The sequence below is a fragment of the Doryrhamphus excisus genome, linkage group LG2 (genome assembly GCF_037039965.1).
Source record: "Doryrhamphus excisus strain RoL-2023G ecotype Guam linkage group LG2, RoL_Dexc_Guam_v1.1, whole genome shotgun sequence".
In the NCBI taxonomy this organism is placed as follows: Eukaryota; Metazoa; Chordata; class Actinopteri; order Syngnathiformes; family Syngnathidae; genus Doryrhamphus; species Doryrhamphus excisus.
The window spans coordinates 1134644-1157243 of NC_136358.1; the positions used below are offsets into that span (position 1 = coordinate 1134644).

The 22600-nt window shown below is 42.5% G+C and overlaps 1 protein-coding gene across 2 annotated transcripts in view; it reads right to left on the reverse strand.

The window, feature by feature from the left end:
• Positions 1-1900: 1900 nt before the first annotated feature.
• Positions 1901-22600, reverse strand: part of lmo3 (LIM domain only 3) — a 51325-nt gene continuing 30625 nt past the window's right edge. For both annotated transcript variants that reach the window (XM_058069029.2, XM_058069028.2), the window contains 2 exons: positions 16226-16351; positions 1901-4373 (listed from right to left, as the gene is read on the reverse strand). In XM_058069029.2, coding sequence (XP_057925012.1) covers positions 4268-4373; positions 16226-16351 — 232 coding nt within the window. In that variant the 3' untranslated portion in view covers positions 1901-4267. The remainder of the gene's footprint in view (positions 4374-16225; positions 16352-22600) is intronic.

The following is a 22600-nucleotide window of genomic DNA, read 5'->3' on the forward strand; positions in this document are numbered from 1 at the left end:
GCTAAGGTTAAGTATCCACCTCAAGGGCACGGCATTAGATGCAAACCAGCCATGAGAAAAAGCCGATTCCCTGACTATTACCCTAACCAACGGAGCATGTTGCAGCCTTATGATATATGAGTGATCTGCCGTGCAATAATTCCCTCACTTTGTTGTCTCTGCCGCTCGGGGAGATAAAAATCTCATTTCAGTATTCCTCAGATGGAAGGAAGCTAACAAAATCTCAAAGTTTCTTGGTTGTGGGCTCCCCGGTTTAAATGAGAGCGTCACCTATTTTGGAAATCTGTCTTTTTTGTGCATCTCTAAAACACAAAAAAGTCTATTTCGGTACATGTCAAGCATGGAACATGAGGCAAAGAAACGCTTCATTTCTACTTTGCCATCAGCAGCCTTCAAGGCGGAGTTGAGCGATCTCCTCGCCAGGGTTATTTCTTCTAATTACCTGGATTTCAATTTGGAATCATGTGGAATGTTGAGGTAAAACATTTGGATTAAAGTTATTGCTCCAATTAGCGAGGTGCTTCGGTGTAGTTTGGTGAAAGCGATGCTTCCATCACATTACAGAGGATAATATCGAGCCCAATTAAGCTAATTGAATTTCCTTATCCGGAGACATGGGGAAAAAGAGAGAACGTCTTTGATTAGGCTCAAGCTGTTGAAAGTCCTTTAGTAGATGAAAAAACTCCACTAGACGGGAGATTACAGCCAAGTGAAATTAAAAGAAAGTGCGGCAACCACGGGGGAGGATTCGCGCTAATGGCGGACATGTGTCATGTTATTTTGCTTCAGCTGTTCCGGAGTCAGATGTTACCCCCCCCCCCCCCCTTCCAATTCTACTGCTGATAACATGGCATCATTAGCGCTATGTTGTCTTTTGCGACAGCAATGATGCATTGCGATGTGACGGCCACGTGCGCCATTACCAGGCGTGTACACACGCTATTTGTCATGTATGTTGCCCAGGAGATAAATAGAATACTCTTGTCGCATCGTTTTATCACACAAACTGATTTGTGGCCTGACTGTTTTGCATGCAGGGGGGGGTCGGAGCTGACACGTGTCTACAATGCACCCGCCAAACGATGACAATTTAAAAAACACAATAAGATAGCAGGGCGGCACAGTGGACGAGTGGTTAGCGCGCAGACCTCACAGCTAGGACACCAGGGTTCAATTCTGTGTGGAGTTTGCATGTTCTCCCCGTGCATGCGTGGGTTTTCTCCGGGTATTCCGTTTTCCTCCCACATTCCGAAAACATGCTAGGTTAATTGGCTAACTCCATAGGTATGAATGTGAGTGTGAATGGTTGTTTGTCTATATGTGCCCTGTGATTGGCTGGCCACCAGTCCCTGTTTTCTCCGGGTACTCCGGTTTCCTCCCACATTCCAAAAACATATTAAGTTAATTGGCCACTCCAAATTGTCCATAGGGTGGCACGGTGGTCGAGTGGTTAGTGCGCAGACCTCACAGCAAGGAGGACCAGGGTTCGACTCCACCCTCTGTCATCTCTGTGTGGAGTTTGCATGTTCTCCCCGTGTATGCGTGGGTTTTCTCCGGGTACTCCGGTTTCCTCCCACATTCCAAAAACATGCTAGGTTAATTGGCTAATTCCAAATTGTCCATAGGTATGAATGTGAGTGTGAATGGTTGTTTGTCTATATGTGCCCTGTGATTGGCTGGCCACCTGTCCAGGGTGTACCTCGCCTCTTGCCACAAGACAGCTGGGATAGACTCCTTGTCTAGGATAAGCGTAGAAAATGAATGAATGAATAATAGCGCCGCCTTGTGGCGTAGTCGTATAATAATAATAGCACCAGCAACGTTTTCACCCTTTTCTGTGCAGTGGAAGAATTTGATTAATTTTCCCAATTAACGGTTAAAAAAGACACCAAACTCTCTGTAACACAATAAAACTGTATTACATTTGTGCTTAAAATTATTACAATTACAGTATTTACAAGCGTTGTCCTAAAAATAAACATCTCATGCTGGATGACACGTAAAAAGAAAGAATTGTACAGTAGCAAGCAAAAGGAAATATTCTTTTATGTACACCCACATTTTACAAATGATATTTGGACGCGGAGAATCGATGACAGTTTGCAGAGGAAGAAGAGGCATGATCCAGATGACGAGGCGTTAGCTGTGAGCGATATCGCATCAATCATGAATTGCATTCAAGTATTCAAAGAATGCAAAATTTTGCACACGTTTAACCAATAAATAATGTACAAACCACCCTACCCCCCCCACCCCCGACATAATTTTATACACCTGTACATGTGCTACAACAACTAGCCTGTCTACTTCGACCAACAGGAAGAGTTCATAAATACACTCCTCATTCAAAAAATGTGTGCTGCATCCCAAATTGAAGACGTCAAATACTACTAAAAGTACATGATCATGTATTTAAAAGGAATGAAATCACCTAGTCCAGAAAAAAACACAAATATTACACTGTGTATAACTGTAAATGTATCAGAAAATGAATAGAAAAGCAACAAACATAAAAAGTAGTTAAATTGATGACATTAATTCAGCGCAGGCGTCAACGGCATTGAGCAAAAAAACACACGGACTACTTTTTAAAAATTATTATTTTACTGGAAAAGGAGGCAAAATTGCAAAGGTTGCCGACCCCTGTCGAAGGTTGAGTGACGAGTCTGACTGGATGGTTCTTGTACTCCATCCATCCACTTTCTATGCCGCTTATCCTCAACAGGGTTGCATGGGTATGCTGGAGCCTATACCAGCTGATTTTGGATGAGAGGCACTCTGGACTTGCATGTTCTCCCCGTGCGTGTGTGGGTTTTCTCCGAGTACTCCGGTTTCCTCCCACATTCCAAAAACATGCTAGGTTAATTAGCCACTCCAAATTGTCCATAGTTATGAATGTGAGTGTGAATGGTTGTTTGTCTATATGTGCCCTGTGATTGGCTGGCCACCAGTCCAGGGTGTACTCCTGCCTCTTGCTCGAAGACAGCTGGGATAGGCTCCAGCTTAGTGGCGACACTAGTGAGGATAAGCAATGTAGTAAATGAATGATTTACTAGCTTAACATTTAAAATGTTAAGTTATGTCTTTTGAGGGGAAAAAAAACTAACCGTTTTATGTTCTGATGAGTAGTCCCGTACTTTGAAAACCCCTGGTCTTGACCATGAAGTTTTTAAATTTTTTTATGGCTAGCTAAATGTGTTGCAAAATCCATACGCCACCATTAGTTTTATTAGCAATGCTATAATGACAACAATGTAGACCGCCTTATGTGTGTTCCAATTAAATAATGTTATTTTCATAACATAATGTTGCTCCACCACCTTTAGCAAGTTTTGCGGAAAGCGGTCTTCAATTCTTTGCATAATTCTATTCGGGCACTTTTTTTTAATGTTTTGTTAAAGTCACCGCTTTGAAAAACCAGTAAGACTTTTGCACAGTATTTCTATACGATGGAACTGGGGTGATGCATGTCGACATAAGCGGTTGTCGACATAAACTATAATCTGCTTTTGCTAGAACACGGCAGCGGTGATGATGTTAAGTTACTGATGACTGATTTCACATAGAAATGATCCCTTTGGGTCAACAAAAAATGGTCGACCATGTATGTCGACTTAAGCGGGCACTTTTTTTTTTTAAGCAATAAGAACACCACGGTGGACTGGGTGGTCGACATAAAATGTCAACTTAAACGAGTTCCGCTGCATCAGTTTCATCGTCTTGTGTTAAAAAACAGAAATCAGCATAGAAAAAGATTTTGCGACAGATTCCGAAGATCAAACTGAGACCGCATGATAAAAAAAAAACACTCAACACACACACACATTAAATTAATTATTATTTGATACACCAACATCAGTTAAAAAGGCGTCTTTCCCAAACAGTTCCACCTCTGCGTGTTCTAGATTCAAGTCCCCGGACTATGCAGTCCGTGTCATATGGCCGTATAAATATCCGTCCGGCAAATTGTTTTTGGTTGTTCTGAGGCCAGCGTTTTGTTTGCCAAAGGGAAAGCGGCAGCATTCGTCAGTCACCAACAAACAAAACATCATTTTCTTCCATATGCGGAGCCAGATTCCGGGAGCCTGCGATCCTGCAGTCTCTATGGCTATTCTGTACAGTCAAGTACCCCCCCACCCAAGGAAGGCTTCATTATGTACACGTGGGGGACAGGAGCTGGATAGTGCTTTTTGTTGTGTGATTGCAAGCTCTCCATCAGTCTTCCATCAGGCTCCTGTCTCCGTCCCCCTTTCCGTCCTGACGAGGGTCAGCGAACCTGGGGAGCGTAGCCCTCCTTCATTAGCCCCTCTTCGTAGTCCGTCTGGCACAGGATCATGTTGTTCTTCAGGAAAAACTTGTCTCCCACACAAAACCTGAGCCAACACAAGAAGAGAGACAGTCAATCAGCATCAATTAGTACGTTCACACGAAATGCAATACAATATTCTAAAGTACAGTCTGACTTTTTTGTGGAAAACACCAAAACTGACCAGAAGGTCATTGTTGGGGGGTGTCAATCCCTTTTTTAATAACAGTCGTCTCTTGTTTATTGCGGTTAATTGCTTCCAGACACAACAGTGATAAGCGAGTATTAGCATGCAAATGCATGCAAACACGTCTTGTATTCCAAATAACTTCACCATTGACTGGAATATGGTGGGGCGGCACGGCGGTCGAGTGGTTAGCACGCAGACCTAACCACGCAGCACGTTCTCCCTCGTGGGTTTTCTCCGGGTACTCCAGTTTCCTCCCACATTCCAAAAACATGCTACGTTAATTAGCCACTTCAAATTGTCCATAGGTATGAATGTGAGTGTGAATGGTTGTTTGTCTATATGTGCCCTGTGATTGGCTGACCACCAGTCCAGGGTGTACCCCGCCTCTCGCCCCGAAGACAGCTGGGATAGGCTCCAGCACCCCCGTGACCCTCGTGAGGATAAGCAGTAGAAAATGGATGGATAGATCTCTTCACAAAAAGCTGATTTTCTTCCTTTTCTTTTCCTTCTGAAACGTGGAAATGTTCTACTGCTGATTAGTAAAGAACAGAAAAAGGTAGAAACAAACATTTTTGTTTGTATCGTGTTTCGTGTATCTCGACCGAAGACAGCTGGGATAGGCTCCAGCACCCCTGCGACCCTCGTGAGGATAAGCAGTAGAAAATGGATGGATAGATCTCTTCACAAAAAGCTGATTTTCTTCCTTTTCTTTTCCTTCTGAAACATGCTGATGTTCTACTGCTGATTAGTAAAGAACAGAAAAAGGTAGAAACAAACATTTTTGTATCGTGTTTTGTGTATCTCGACCGAAGACAGCTGGGATAGGCTCCAGCACCCCCGCGACCCTCATGAGGAAAAATGGAATGAATGAATGGAATATGGTGTGTGAGTAAACGTGGTAGGTGCCCGGAAAACAGCTTCCAGGGTGGGAGAACTTTGTTTTATTATTGCTGTATGGACAAGCTAACTGCTACTTTCTGAAAACAATGACGTGGAGTCTTACACTCCACAGAAGTAATTCCTCTTTGTCGTATGGGTTAGCGAGACAGACAATCGGAAGACGACGGACTTCTTCTGTTGTTTTGGTCAGTGTGTCTGTTCCCAGCACCCAATATAGGTGTGTCTCAACGATTACATAATCTTCACCCAGTAATATGTTCCCTTGTGGATGTGACTATTTTCACCCGCCCAAAAAACAAAACAAAACAACACCCAGGAGTGTTCCTGTGTGGACAAGGCCATAAGCTGTGGTTATTTTTCCCTTTTCAGTGGGAGATTCAGTGAGTGGAGATTATGTTGAACGAGAGGCAACTCTCGCTCAACTATCGTCTTGAGTGTCACTTATGTCACTTGAGGAAGGACAAGGTCAGCAAACATTGCCGCCCGTGTTTACCAGAAGTGGGGGTGGACTCTGTTGGACTTGACTATGAATACAGAACTCATAGCTGGAACCTGAATGAGGAGCTTGTTTGGTACACGGCATTTATTTCAGGGCTGGAGGGCAGATTGAACGCATGATTTGTTCCATCCGTGCGGGACCAATTAACACATTGACCAGAAAAGGTGAAAAGAGTGTGTTTTGGGAAAGAAGTAAAGTTAGGGAATCTGAATATTGATAACTATACTAAGGATAGTAGTAGTAGTAATAGTAGTATTGTGAAGAGATTGGTATTTTTCAGTTGTCTTGGTTTTTGTGGCGTTGGGGGGTCAGAAAGCCAAAGGATTTGATGTTCCTCATTAAAAGTCAGTGTACTATCTGAATGTCAACTTGTCCATAATTACAAATGCTATTATTTTCTGATTGTACTTTTACATTGTCCACTCCTGCAATGAGCTTTTCTGTCACGAAATTGTTTCTCCCCTTTTCGCCTCTCCTCCCTTATTTCCTTTCTGCCTTGCCCCTTATTTCACGCAGACAAATTGTTTCTGCTCGGCCGAATGTCAACAGCATACGTGACATCTGTGCACCGGTTTTGATGAGGACATTACACTAGTGCCCATCACCGCCTTGGTTATTAACGGACATTTTTCTATAAATGTTTTTTTATTAGAAAACTCTTATATGAGTACCACTGGTGGTACATAGACTTCATCTAGCGATGCACAGAAACAGTACACATATAAGACATGCGCTGTAACATTTTTTGGGTTGGTGTCAAATGCTGTAAAATGAGAACCAAGTGTGTTTTTAAGACATGTCAAAATACACACAGCAGCCATTGGTAGTAGTGCATGACTTTCCTGCATCAACCTTTCCAAAGTGTTGGAACAGGGATGAGGTTTAGGATTAGGGGTTTAGGGTCCATGGTAAACTCAAGGTTAGGGGGGCCATTTATGGTCCATAACTTTTATTGGCTTTGTCATATTGTAAAAAATAACATTAGCTATTACACTAATTTGCTTTGTAAACTATGACCTGGTGTCACACATAAAAATAAATAGTTTGTAGTACTCGGAGAAAACCCATGCAAACACGGGGAGAACATTCTCCACACACATGGAACACACTTCTGAATAAGACCACTGTTTGCCCCATGTCCGCGTCAACAAGAGAAAAACATATCTTATATACAGTATGCAACTGGAATTGCATGGGTGACTACATCTTCCTTAATCACACACACAAGCATTGCAATTTGTTGAAGATTTAGTAGCAATATGTGTAGAGGCTGACATCCCTTTAGAAAAGTTAGCCAATTTGTTGCCAATAAATAAATGAGCTGTATTTCATTATATAATATAAGTTCTGTAGCTTTTTATACATTGTATATCGTCATATCGTGACACATTCCAAAAATATCATGGTATATGCTAAGGTCCATATCGCCCAACCTTACTAATGAGCTAGTATAAAGGAGTCTCATCACATCATTAATACAATTATATGCCCAGCTGTATTCATATTACGATCCGTGGTCATATAGATGATTACTGTGCATGCAGTCATCGTCCTCTGACGCTTTCTTCATCTCTTCCTTTGCTTTCTTCCCTTTCTTTACCGAGAGGTGAGTGTGACTAATGAGTCTTTGGAGACCTCTTGTTGTAAGGGAGGAAGAGGGAAAAAAAAAAACATGGCTTCCACACGATGCACTGAGATGCCAGCGATATGCCCCGGAGGCGCGTGTTAACTAGAGTAGTCGCTTTCCACTCAAATGAGGCAACAGTGAGATTGTCAAAGAGAGGAAAATGGTCTAAGACGCGCCGCATGCAGTTAGCGTTCCCATTCGCACAAGTTCACAAACGTTGAGTTTATATGAAGGTGATGCTTAAACGTATGCACATTTCTCTAAGCCTTGCCTTCCAAAACCAAGCAGCATCCCATCAGGGAGTACATGTCTGGGAATTCACCTTGTTACTTCCGTCTGCATGCAGTATCTGCCCGTGCCGGAACGATCCCTTCAGCTTTGGATGCTGGTTCCTTCCCACCCAAGATGACCTTGGTGTTAGTATTGTGATTCTAGAACATGGGCATCTATTTCTGGTCTATCCAGGTCGTACTGTTCTGGTTGGCGTATTGTTTTAAACCCCCTTTATTTACATCCTCAAAGTGAAAGTGAAGGTTGAGCAAAGCATCTCCAGAGAGGAAAAATAAATGTCACCTTTAAACAATGAAAAATGATGTCACATTTACTGTTATGTCAGTTTTGCCATTATTTTATAGCTCCTAACCTGCATAGATTGAAAAATGCTATTTTGTTATTTTCCACCACTGACTTTATTATTTTCAACCCTAGTGAGGATAAGCGGCATAGATGGACTTTATTTTGATTATTATGAACAATTATATGTAATAAAAATGCAAAGTATTTATTATTTTGTTGATATCGCGATATTGTCTTATACTGTTATATTCATTCATTCATTCATTTTCTACCGCTTATCCTCACGAGGGTCGCGGAGGGGGGTGCTGGAGCCTATCCCAGCTGTTTTGGGGGGCGAGAGGGAGGGTACACCCTGGACTGGTGGCCAGCCAATCACATATAGACAAACAACCATTCACACTCACATTCATACCACACAGAGATGGCCGAGGGTGGAATTGAACCCTGGTCTCCTAGCTGTGAGGTCTGCGCGCTAACCACTCGACCGCCGCGCCGTGTGATTGGCTGATTGGCCACCAATCCAGGGTGTACCCCGCCTCTCGCCCCAAGACAGCTGGGATAGGCTCCAGCACCCCCGCGACCCTCATGAGGATAAGCGGTAGAAAATGAATGAATGAATTCACAACATACAGAGATGGCCGAGGGTGGAATTGAACCCTGGTCTCCTAGCTGTGAGGTCTGTGCGCTAACCACTTGACCGCCGTGTCGCCTGTTGTTCAATTGTTCACAAATGCATTTATTTATAGTTTTATTTTATATTTTGGGCCTAAAATCAGTGAGCAATAAACAACTTAAGGTTAGTTTTTTAGATAATTTCAAGTATTACTACTTAAATCCAAGCAGTAAATCCACATTACATGGTAAATGAAAGTTTGTAGACAAAGTCACGTATTTTCTTATGTCATGTGTTTTACACACGGTGATTTTCCCGTCCAATAGATGACGATAAGGAAGCGTGATTGTGTTTCCCAGTGGTCTTCCTGGCCAGGCTCCTAGTTCTCAACAGCAATCATACATAAAGTGACAACTCTGTCCCTTATTGCCTATTAGGCCCTTGTCTAACAAGCCTGACTCATGACATACAAGGCACCCGTGGCAGAGCTTTGCTGCGCTGAACCCAATTGGCGTCATTCTCTCCTTCCAAGGCTCAAGTACGCGGAGCCTCCCCCTGCTTATCAGCACTGACCTTCTCCTGCACTGTCACCCATCCTGCTCCTCTGCGCTCTAACCTTCCTCCAGCCTCCCCAAGACTGTGGCCTCCAGCTCATCAGGGGGAAATTGGGCCAGCGCCGGCTAGATGATGAGGCCGGACGACAGCTTCATCGATTAGCTGTCCCCCACGGCTGATCTGTGGCTAACTGCTTGCCGGATGGAGGCTCATATCTCCTTCCTTATTCCCGACACCTCTTTTCGGAAGCCGCTTCTTTCCCTGCTTCCTCTCTCAGGCCTGGAGAATAACAGGTCGAGCTATCGGGAAGGTCACAATGGTGGATTTATGTTGGCTTTAACAGAGTAAGGCCGCATTGGGCGCAGACACCAGGAATCAGGTCTGATGTAGGATTCTATATTTTCACTGATGGACCGCAGACAGGGGACGGTCATTCACTTTAGCATCACAGTGTTTCAAAGTCATGCACGGAGCCAAAGAGTGGGAGAGAAAAAAAACAGAGAGGCCTTCATGGTGATACGGTGGAACCCGTTTAAGTCGACATCCCTCAGAGTGGCTGACTAGACGTTGACTAGTAGTTGTGTTGCGTTTGTCGTTGAAGTCATGACCCCTTTGGGTCTGAAATTTTCTCGACAAAAATAGTCAACCATGCACCTGCATGGCGACGTTGACTTGGGACAGGACTTGACAAGCTTGTCGACTTAAACGTGTTCCACTACACATGCATCGCTGTCAACTTGAACGGTAGTGACAAATAACAAAGGTTATAATTGCTGGGTGCGTCTATTCCGTGGCCTATCATTAAAGCTTTGCCCTTAATGGCAGACCAATGACTATTAGAGTCTTACAGTGATGGAATCAGAATAATCAGCGGCTTGGAGTTCTCTTGCATGGTTTGAGTGCACCCACAAAGAAACCATGGGTTGATAAATGAGAGACTATAGCAGCGGAAAAGGAGGGGGGGGGGCTCAGGCGATGTGTTCATATACGTGATTGTAGCAATTCAACCTTCAAACACCAATTTGCGCCGAGGCTGACCCGAAGGAGTGGCAGATAATTACACGGCGTGACCCCGGTCGACCCGCCGATCGCCTGCTCTGTTTATCAGATTTCACATTTTTTTTGACGACGTTCCACAGAGAAATCTCAGGGCCATTTGCGAGATGGATTAGATTGCTTTATTGAAGGGCCTGTCGGGGGGGAAGCGGGTCAATGGGGAGGTGGATGGTTGGGAGGGTCGGGGGTGGCTTTTGTGTTTGTTTGAGGCGAGGAAATGAGAGGGGACAGAGCTGGTGCGGAGGAACAAGGCAAGAAGCGACATCGGCATGCCGGACAAAGCACAGCGGAGCCCATCGAAAATCAGACAGATAAACTATTCAGGAAAAGTGAGATCTCAAGAGAGCTGAGATCAATTTGCTGAAGGTCAGTCTATTAATCACAATATAAATATTGATCATTATACTTCAACTAAAACTGTTAACCTCTAAGAAGGAGTGTCAGGGACAGACTGAAGTGGGAACAAAAATCCACAGTGCATTACAGAACCTACTCCAAATACTATGAATTATATGTTGATATTACTTGAATGTTCTCTCAGAAAAACGGTTAATGTTGTTGACAATTGGATGGTCTTATTTTTGTAGTGTTACAACTTCATTGCTTCCCATTCCAATTGTATTCTCTTTGTAACATTGCAACTTCATTCTCATACAGTCGGTTCATGTACTCAGTCTCTAAGACAAACTTACACACTTTGTAGATACAGTAAAGTCTCGTTATATCGATATCGGTTAAAACGAATTACTACTTATTACGATACTATTTTCATTTCCCGGCAAATTTTTTAGTCTTTTATGATATAATTAGCTCCGTTAGTACGATACCCGGTTATTATGATAATCCGGTTACTACGATGCCCTTTTCATCTCCCGCCAGCCAATTTGGTCTGCTTATATCGATACAAAAGCAGCTTAAATCAATCTTTGCTTAAGGATTTCAATACCAAAAAAGAACACGGCGAACGGCTGCTTCCAGTCAACTTTATTTTTCACACTTCCACCACCAGAGTGCAGCACACACAGCGGAAAACACCCGTCCCTCGCGCCTACCCCTCCGGGTGGCAACACCTTCCCTATCGATAGTTCCGGGGTGAATTATGTCCCGGTAACCGGTAATCACTACAGCGTAAGTTTATTTTTATTTACTGTAGTACAAAATTTATTGTAGTACAAAAGCATGCTAGATACGCAATCCATGAACTCAAGGAGAAAATTACATGCCATATCAAAGATCCGCCCACTTTTAATGCAGTTTGGCGCAGGATCGGATATATGGATAGTCCGGTTATATCGGTATTTTTTCCGACTCCCGAGAATATCGATATAACGAGACTTTACTGTATTTGTGTCTTAGGTCATGTTTGGCTTACAATCCCATGCGTCTTATATACTGTATGTCCAAATCTGTTTTTTTTCTCTCAAAATTTAGTAGGTGCAGTTTAAACACTGTAGATCTTATACACTGAAAACAATGGTATTTAGTTATATGTATTTACTGAATAACCTAGATACCAATAGTATTAAGTTTACTATAACGTGTTACACACTTCAAGCGAACAAAAATAATTGACAGGGGCGGACTGGGCATCAGGAGTACCGACTGTTTTACCGATGTGCCGATCAATAATGGGCCCATTGACGGACGTTTTTATGGTAATGGTAATGGTTTGATTTCATTTGAACAGGCATCAGATTACATTTGAGTGCATCCCATAATCAGTTCCCAGTTCCACATGTCCAAAAGGAGTAGGAAGAAGCAAAGCTTATTAAATCCTACCCCTCCATCTGGTACTTTTACAATCAGTAATTGTTACATTTGTTCACTTCCTGCTTTCCATAATATATTGAGTTTGTATTTAATTTTTTTAATAATTTTTTTTTTAATGGTTTTATTTCATTTGAACATGCATCAGATTACCTTACTCAATTGGACCTCAATTGAGTCTCAATTGAGACTCAATTTTAAAAATGTATTATTATTATTCACTCGCCCAAGTACGGTAACTAAATCGGGCAACATGACGCTGCAGACATAACACAACCCAACCGGTGAGTTCACACAGTCTGAACCGCCCCTCCCTGTACACGCAGAGCAAGTGCTGTGTGTCAGGACCCACCACCATCCACGGGGTGGGGGGGCAAGGGGGGGTCTTATATGCACATGGCTGCCGTGACACGTGCATGCAGCGTCAAGTCAGTCCAAGGCTCTGTTTCCAATTAGAGAATAAAACGGTACAATTCACTCACCCTCCTGTCTATTAGTCTCTATTGGTCTCAGGGTACGTGCGGCAAGGTAGGAGGCCCCTGTTCGATCCCAACCCTGGCCGAGTTCATTTTTTAAAAAGTAAACAAGAGGAGGCTCGTAACGCAGGGAGTCAAAATGTCCCAGTCCGCCCTTGGCAATTGTGTTTCTAGTCTTTTTTGGACATGTTGAAATGTGTAAAGGGTAAACATGATGAACGTCGTGTTAATTGTTTTAATCATAAACTAAACAATTATCATTACTTACATCAATCCTAAATGAAACCACATCTTAACAATAATATGAGTGTGGAAAAGGCATCCTGGCCTGTTGTCCTGATATTTTTGTCCGTCAAGTAGATATATATCTGCTGCAAAAGCGAGTAAGTAACTGGAAAACAAAAAGTCAAAGCTGACGAACAGCTTCAATTAAAGCCGGTGCCACACCATAAACTGTGGCCAGGCGCCGGTGAAAATTGTGATGGGCATCTAAATGGCGCCCGCAAGGCCGCGGTGGACGGTGCGGAACACACAAACGTCAATTTTATTCAACAGTTCATCAGTTGCCTTAATGTAAAAAGAAAGATTTGCCCATGCTTAAGTGGGTTTTAATGCGGGAGAGCAGAGTTGGCCTGCCTGGGTCCGGCTGATGAAGATTAGCTGACTTCTTCTATTAGGAGATGCTGTCTGGTGCAGCCGGCTGAAGTGGCAAGACAATAACCCAGTGCTAATTGTGTGTAACCACATCTTTTGAATTTAGTATTCACCATGTGTCTAGTATGTGGGCACATTTTCAACAAAGACTTTCTGTTTGATTGTTCGTCCTTGTAACATTCATGTGGATCACAACTGCTTATATATTTGATTAAGTCATGGTAATGGTAATGGTAATGGTAATGGTAATGGTAATGGTAATGGTAATGGTAATGGTTTTATTTCATTTGAACATGCATCAGATTACAATTGAATGCATCCCATAATCAGTTCCCAGTTCCACATGTCCAAAAGGAGTAGGAAGAAGCAAAGCTTATTCAATCCTACCCCTCCATCTGGTACTTTTACAATCACTAACTGTTACATTTGTTCACTTCCTGCTTTCCATAATACAGTTTAGGTTTTTTTTTTTTAATAATGCACCTTGTACCGAAGTACTGGGTGATATGATCATCCAATGCCATAATGGGTACCATAGTAAGTGTCAATATAGTGATATATATAGCACATCATGACTGGTTCAAGACTCTTCATCCTTGTATTTAGCAAACATCAACTGCTTGTATTGTTTCTTCAATTGGCTCATCGTTGTGCATTGTTTGATTTCCTTACTCAATCCATTCCATAGTTTGATTCCACATACTGAAATGCTATGGCTAGCATAACGTAGTCCTAGCATAGAAGTGTTTCAAATGTACTTCTTCCCCGAGATCATATTTCTCCTCTCTTGTAGAGAAGTACTGGATGACATTTTTAGCTAATTGGTTATTTTTAGCCTTATGCATTATTTTAGCTGTTTGAAGATGAACTTTAGAAATAAGGAGTTAGTATGTTCTCTGTAGGCGGCATTATGAATTATCCTTACTGACCTTTTTTTGCAGTACATTTAGCGAGTGAAGATTGCTTTTATAGTTATTAGCCCATATTTCCACACAATAAGTAAGATATGGTAGAACCAGAGAGCAATAAAGAGTGTGGAGTGATTTCTGATTTAGAACAAATTTTGCTTTGTTCAATACTGAAATATTTCTGGCCACCTTATGTTGTATATTTGGAATATGAGGTTTCCAGCTCATATTTTCATCTAAGTGTTGGCGGTAGTTTGATACCAAGATCATTTACACCTAATTTTGCTCAACCTTCATTTACGGCTCAAAGTTAGAGATTAGGGTTTTGGGGTCCCCAACAACAGGGCTGTAGTCTGGCACCGATTCACGACGGGGCCCAATTGGGAAGGGCCCAATTTTGGAAGAATGTTTACAGTATGTTACTCTGACATCACATTGGGAGCCAAAGTTGGGTGCTCATGATGACTACCGGCAGTTGTATGAATGAAACCATGTTAACAAGCTTTCTCACTGAGGGTGAAAGAACGTCTGACTGAAAAATAGAATACTTCTCAGGATAATAGAGAGACAAGAAAGAAACTGAAATGAGAGAAACACTTGGGTGTTCATTGTGTTTCATCGTTTTGGATTCAAGTTACCCAAATAAATCTATCCAGAAATTTCCACAGTGGCATTGACAATGTTGCTGCTATTCCCGAATACATTTCCTCAGCTTACCGGTAAAAACCACACATCAAAAATGTCAATATTGGCAGCCTCCAAGTACCCCCGTGCTCCCAGGTTAGTCAGAAGTTCACAGGAAAGGAAGCCGCTCTGTGGGCTCAAAAATGCTGCTTAGATTTACAGCTCGGGTTAGGATTTTAGGGTTAGGGGGTAGGACACGTAGGGGTAGCTTTAGAGACTATCCACATGGAAATCATCTACATGGCTTTGGCCGTCTGGGTGTCAGCGAGCCATCGTCGTCACGCGAATAGAAGTGAGCTTTGACGACAAGCCAAAATAATATCTGAATATTTGATGCGTCTCCAGGTATTTTCTTGTCTTGTCGCAAAATGGCTCGCCCATGTAATTCCACTTTATCGTAAGGCTCATCGAGTCTGTTCGTTTTCCTGTTTTGATGGAACTATTTACTAAGAGCTCAAAAGCCCCGGTCTTGGAATGTTAGCCTTATAAACGCCAAAGTAAACAAAATTCAAATTCTAAAGAAACCTTCCCCAAAAGCATTTCACATATGCAGAGCATATATAACGTAGGGCTTGGCTAAGCAGCCTCTCCATATTGGACGTAGCCAAGGGATGCTAACAAATGCTAACAGCTGCTCCCAAGTGTCAACAATGATGCAAGCGGCAAGCTACAAATGCAATAAGATGAAAATCCATAGCTGCACACTTGCTTACAAGGGTCGCTATGGCACAAAACAATAAGGAATAAGAAAGTAATAAAAGTAATAAAGCACAATTAAACACAAAAAAATACTTCAGGAGACACAGAGCTGTCGTAGCTAGCTTGCGCTCGGGCGCCGCCATCGTGAAACATGAGACCTCCGCATATCGATATGAACGATATGCTTGTTTTTGATATCGTCCTTAACAGAATTATCGATATTTTAAAAAAATATCAATATATCGCCCAGCCCTAATATAATGTAATACAACATTTGCTTTACTCTCCTTCTGCTTAGAGCTTTACGGGTGGCAGGAGAGTTATTATGATATTTTTATTGATATTTTTTTGGGACAATGCCACTCAAAAGGGAGCATTGTTACATTTGTAAAAGTGGAGTTGTGGTAAAAATGGCTGATTCATCCTCTCTGACCACGTTCCTTTGACAGGACTCTGGCGTGTAATGAAGACTGATGTAAACAGAGAAGGGCCCTCTCGAACTTTGTGGAGCTTAAATCTGTACAATACAAGATCATCATGTCTCGCTCCATCTGGGGTATCTCCGTGATCACTTGTTAGAGTGATAAATCTCCTGATGCATCTTCCTTGTTCACGTATCAACAGCTGGGGTTACCACGGTGCCATCGTTCTTCCCAAGCAGCCAGTTGGAGGTACGGGGAACGAGATGAGGGTTCAACGCAGTTCAATCACTCACCTCTGATTGCAGAGCTGGCATGCGAAACAGTCCAGGTGGTAGACGTTCTCCTTGGCCCGCATGACCATCTCGAAGGCTGGAATTAGCTTGCTGCAGGCTGCGCAGTTCCCCGTTACGCCAAACAACCTGAGTCGGGAAAGCAAAAAATATATCATGCAATCCACTCGGCACACATAATAGTAAGTTTGGGACTCCACAGATTTTGAAACAGACCGGAATGTGGATCGTCATGAAGGTGACTTCATAGCATAACCTTATTCAATAATAAGGAAGGGGTGTTTAGCATTAGCATTTGTTTGTTTGTGTGTAACCTCGTCCACGGTTGTTTTGTGAAGGCTAACGTAGATATGCCAAAAGAAATCTAAAATATCTAAAAAAAGCATTTTCAAGCATAACAATAACTAAATGAACTAAAATGCAAATACAGTCTAAGGCATTGTAAGACGTTGACGAACTATTGGATTCTACACTAGTCTCTAATAATAATCATAATAATCATCATCATAATCATCTCATAGAGTACCCAGAGAAAACCCACGCATGCACGGAGAGAACATGCAAACTCCACACAGAGATGGCCGAGGGTGGAATTGAACCCTGGTCTCCGAGCTGTGAGGCCTGCACTCTAACCACTCGTCCACTGTGCCGCCACAGACTAAAATGATCTGCTAATATTAAGTTGTATAAACAGCCTATATGTGCCCTGCGATTGGCCGGCGACCAGTCCAGGGTGTACCCCGCATCTCGCCCGAAGACAGCCGGGATAGGCTCCAGCACCCCCCGTGACCCTCGTGAGGACAAGCGTTGGAAAATGAATGAATGAATGAAAACTGACAAATAATGTAATTGTGAATGCGGTACGGTTGCACGGTGGTTGAGTGGTGAGTGTGAATGGTTGTTTGTCTATATGTGCCCTGCGATTGGCCGGCCACCAGTCCAGGGTGTACCCCGCCTCTCGCCCGAAGACAGCCGGGATAGGCTCCAGCACCCCCCGTGACCCTCGTGAGGACAAGCGTTGGAAAATGAATGAATGAATGAAAACTGACAAATAATGTAATTGTGAATGCGGTACGGTTGCACGGTGGTTGAGTGGTGAGCGTGAATGGTTTGTCTATATGTGCCCTGCGATTGGCCGGCCACCAGTCCAGGGTGTACCCCGCCTCTCGCCCGAAGACAGCCGGGATAGACTCCAGCACCCTCCGTGACCCTCGTGAGGACAAGCGTTAGAAAATGAATGAATGAATAACCCCAACGGACCGGGCTTGGACGAAGCCAAATAAAAAAGAATAGCAGGGCCCCAGCTTGTGCCATTGAAATAGATGGGACATGGTTTCCACCACTGCCCAGGGAGGACCCTATTATTTCTCTGCCTGCTCCAGGGACTTTAATGGGAGTATTCATTAGGGATTCAGGGCTGTTACTACACAGCGGCCCAGACCAGGCTACAAGGGAGAAAGGAATCTGATAACAAAATCATATAACAAAATAACCTATTAAGCAGACTTCTTGGGGCACTTTTAGCCATCGTTGTTAAAATGATAAAACGGCATGCCACTCTCTGAGTCTGTAAGAGATCGCAATCTGATAAATGATCTCCAGGCTCGGGATATGCAGGGTTGTTTATTAACCTTCAGAAAGTATGTTTCCCAGAGGCAAAAGAAGCAGATAGATTGCGCCCTCATGAATACTTCCAGAATTAAGGGCCACTGTCAACACACCTTGAGACAATGAAGGATATTACTAGTAACACAGTAGCGAGGTGGAAACAAAGTGGGCCTCTTCTGTGGATTAATACTGAATTAATTAAAAGAATTATGCCTCCTCCTTTGAGCCCTCTAAATTTAGATATGTCTGTATTATCTTGTGTCCTTTTTTTTCTTTCCTGCGTATCGCCAAAAGGCGCTCACATAAAATAGAAGAAATGATGACTTCTCTCCTCGCAGAGGCACGTAATTGATCTAAAAAAAAATAAAAAACCAAGAAATGATAGATTTAGTGCAAGATAATGAGCAAGTAGCGTTTGAGCCTAACAGCAGCACTTTGTGTTGCGGCTTCCGACAAAGCGTCACAGCGAGACGCCTCTTACTCTGCGGGGGTGAATGTCCTTGTCTTTTGCCAACCGGAATCTTTTTCAGATGCCGTGCTCTCAAGCACCCAGATTGGAAATGATGGAATGTATTGATAGATGTATAAAAAAAAAGCAAACCTTTCAGGATTTTGTGATGTTAAAGCTAGTTACATAAATTCAACCTTTCGGCCAATCAGGGTCACGTTTGTCCCAGAAAATATTTGAGATGTGGATCGCTGAAAGAAAGTTTACAATCGCCAAGCACCTTTCAAACGTAAAACATACACGGAGAAGCGGCGGTGTTTGTTTTACAAACTATCCATAAAGTTGTGTGATTTGGTAAAGGTTGGTTAAGAGATGTATAAGTAAATAGACTAATCCTAAAGATAGACTTTTACTTACTTTATTTAGTTATTTGTCCCTCACTAATCACAGTTTGAACATCATGACCGAATGAATGATTATTGTTTTGTGGCATACTATAAGTTGAAAATATGCTTTTTAAAGTAAATTGTATGTATTCTTGAACTTGGCATTTTCAAGCATAAAATGAAGTAAAATACAAATACAGGCATTAAAAGACGTTGATGAACTGTAGTATTCTCCAGCAGTCACTAGGTGTCACTAGTAACACACGCACCAGGTGTGATCACCAGAACAACAGGCTTTTATTGCATGTTTGCATAACATCATCCAACCATCCATCCATTTTCTGTACCACTTATTTTCACGAGTTTTGCGGGCATGCTGGAGCCTATCCCAGCTGTCTTCGGGCGAGAGGTGGGGTACACCCTGGACTGGTGGCCAGCCAATCATAGGGCACATATAGACAAACAACCATTCACACTCACATTCATACCTATGGACAATTTGGAGTAATCCGAATATTTATAATCATGTGTGCAGAAAGTGTTATTCCTACAGTACTGTCTGTCGTACTTGTGGCTTGAGTATGTGCAAATCCTGTGTTTTTGAGGTTACAAGTTGTATACCCGGTTACAAGGAAGACGTAAAACAATGAAGACAAAATTGAAAAATCTCAAGCCGATGCAATGTTACTGTCTGCGTACCTCCGTCCTCCAGTCTCAGCTCTTGGAAATAAATGGAGGTGACCTGCCCCGTTTAAAAAGTCCGTCACACTACTTTGCCTTTAAAGATTCCTGGTGACTGTGACCATTGTGTGTTTCTACCACTGCAATCAATAACAAAGTGACACAACTTTCCTCACTGCTGATGCTGAGACAACTTAAAGCAAACTTAAGAGGTCAAAACAAAATAATACTATACCGCTGAAAGTCCTCAAAAAAGACTTTAACCCAGGGGTCTCAAACTCAATTTACCTGGGGTAAATTTCCCCCCCCCCCAAAAAAACGCATTTATTAAAAACAGAAAAATATACAAACTTTTTCAGTGCTTTGGTTCCGATTTTCTACAAGAAAAGCTCTGATAAAACATTCCACTGTTCTCAAATATCTTAATTTTTATTTTTCTGCACAAAATAAGATGAAAAATAAATAAACAAATCAAGAATCAAGAAAATCAATCAATCAGTAATAAATAAATATAATAATAATAAAACGGCAAATAATAAAAACTTCTGATTAAAATGAACAAAGCATTATTAGAGCCCTGTAGACATGACAAAAAACGACTATAGTCACATTTATACTTTTTTTATTTACAACATATTGCGCAACTGCAGGGTCTTGAGACACATGCTAACTCGCAAACTAGAGAGCTAGCCACCTAAACGGTAGCCTTCAAGTTATTTCCTTTAAACTAAAATAGCCAAAAACTTACCACTTCCACACAGATAGGGAGGATAACTATTGCTTTGAATATGTGGCTTGTACTATACTTAATATTTCAGCATAGGAATATGTAATTTCAATAAAATTTAATAGCTAATAATTAATTATTATAATATTATTCATAGTTGTACTAATATTTTATGATAGTTCACATGTATCTCATTGTAACTTATTATGAAGAAAAATCTCTGGCGTGTTGATAGAGCTCTGACTCAGCAGAAGAGAAATTAAATCTTTGATAATGAAGCATTTTTTTCCACTTTCCAGATGGATGCCCATAAAATAATAATAATAAAAAAAAATAATTGAAAAGAAAATGACGAGGGAAAAAAAGCCCAAAGACTGCCCCGGGTTTCTAAACAGACCTCCTGGCTGCTTATCACGCACTTGTTACTTGTTTGCTGCATAATTCATTCGCTACCTACAGTATGTGCTACATTAAGCACGGCTTTCAATGATTCAACATCACCTTCCAGCGTGTTCTGTAGCTTGAGGGGACCTTACATATGTTCTGGTTTCTCCAATCAAGCCATATTTTGTCTACAACAACCGAAGCTGACAAAACAAGATGGCCATCTTTTGCATGGCGATGGCAGCTCCTGTGTGGCAAACACTTTCTAAAGCGTCGGGACACGGGGAAAGCCTGCCTCGCCCTACGGGGAGGGAAGATGGATGGAGCGTACCTGCCACTCGTCTTTCGCCGCTCTGCCAGTTTGATGTCATGGACGCTAATGGCTCTCAAGGGAGGAGGCAAATTAAGCGTGGTTTTGCTTGTAATGAATTCAAAGGCGCAGGATCAGAGGATGACAGCTTAGAGGCCTCGTGTGCGGAAAACCCAAAGCACGGGATTCAATACTTTTTAGCTGAGGATTATAATTGGTAATAAATATATATGTTCCTCACGGGTCTTCTAACAACGGTACAACTGCTGGAGTCTGCTATGTCTGGAGGGCTGCTAAAAAAGAGAGCGGATAACAATGTCAAATATCTGACTCGACATATTGTTAATATCCACGGCTGACAAGACAGCATGTTTATTTAAAGAGGTTGAAGATACGGCCTGGAATCAAAATTCATGCCTTGCATGAATCAGAATCCGAATTTGAAAGGGAACTGATGCAGTCAGTGCTCAATACCTTGTATTGTCGCTTTGCGTTGGCTTGTGCATTCCAGCCCGGTATGGCTCAGTGGTACCTATTTGATGAGCGGGAAAAACAGACACCAATTAAATTATTCCACAAGGCTTTAGCCCAGTGGACCCCAAAACCAGATCAGAGTCTGCAGGCCCCCGTCTGCTTTTGGCAAATGCAGGGGTGGTATTATTCCAAATGTGTTTCTTTCAGCTTTGGCCAACTAAATGTGTCAAATACGACTGAATACTGGACTGTTGTGAATGCTGTACCTTATATTGGAATACTACTACATACGGATACTACAGGATACTACAGATCCAATGGGAACTTTACATACACTCATCATGGGCTTCAATGTCTTTGATTTTAGGGTCTTGAATTACTTGAACTGGGGCGGCACGGCGGTGGAGTGGTTAGCGCACAGCTAGGCGACCAGGGTTCGATTCCACCCTCGGTGTGTGGAGTTTGCATGTCCCGTGCTTGTGTGGTTTTTTTCCGGGTACTCCGGTTTCATCCAACAAGGTTAATTGGCGACTCCAAATTGTCCATAGGTATGAATGTGAGTGTGAATGGTTGTTTGTCTATATGTGCCCTGTGATTGGCTGGCCACCAGTCCAGGGTGTACGCGACCCTCGTGAGGAAAAAGCGGTAGAAAATGAATGAATTTCCGGAATTCTTGAGAAAGCCAATCCTGAGTAACTTCTCGTTAGTGATCACGATCATCGTGAAGCTTTTAGTGACTTTGGCAGTCAGTTGTTGTTTTTTTTTGTAGACTCTTGTAAACATTTATTTATTTCTACTTTTTTTGCAGGGTTGACTCCCTGTAGCCATTTAAAATTCTATCTGCGGCGTTCCTTCCCCCCAATCTCCATCTTTTCCGCCCCTCCCACCACTTGAGTTGCCCCAGCCTCAGCATGCATTCATCAGCTGCCAGATTAGAATTTGTTTCCTCACAAACCATTGATCATCGGCCTATTACTAGGCAAATGACAGTTAATTACCCACTACATTAACCACTGGGACCCGGGGACCGACTCTCTGTGCCATCAGTCAACATGATGAATGTGGCAAGTTCAGTAATGCATGGCCATTCCCTCGTCCGCCTGCCACACCGAGAACAACCCCTGGATCTCACTTCCAGGCATCAAGGAAAATCTATGGTAATCTGCATAATTACAGGCTCAGGGTTAATAACAGACAAATGATTTGTTGCATCTCAACATAGGCTTTTTTTTTTTAGTTCATTTCCTGGCCCGTCCTTAACCAAGCTGGCGCCTCACTTTACTGTATGCAGAGTTTGTGGAATGAATTCCAAACAGACGCAGCTCCCTGTTTTGTGGTATAGTTTGCACGTTCCAGAAAG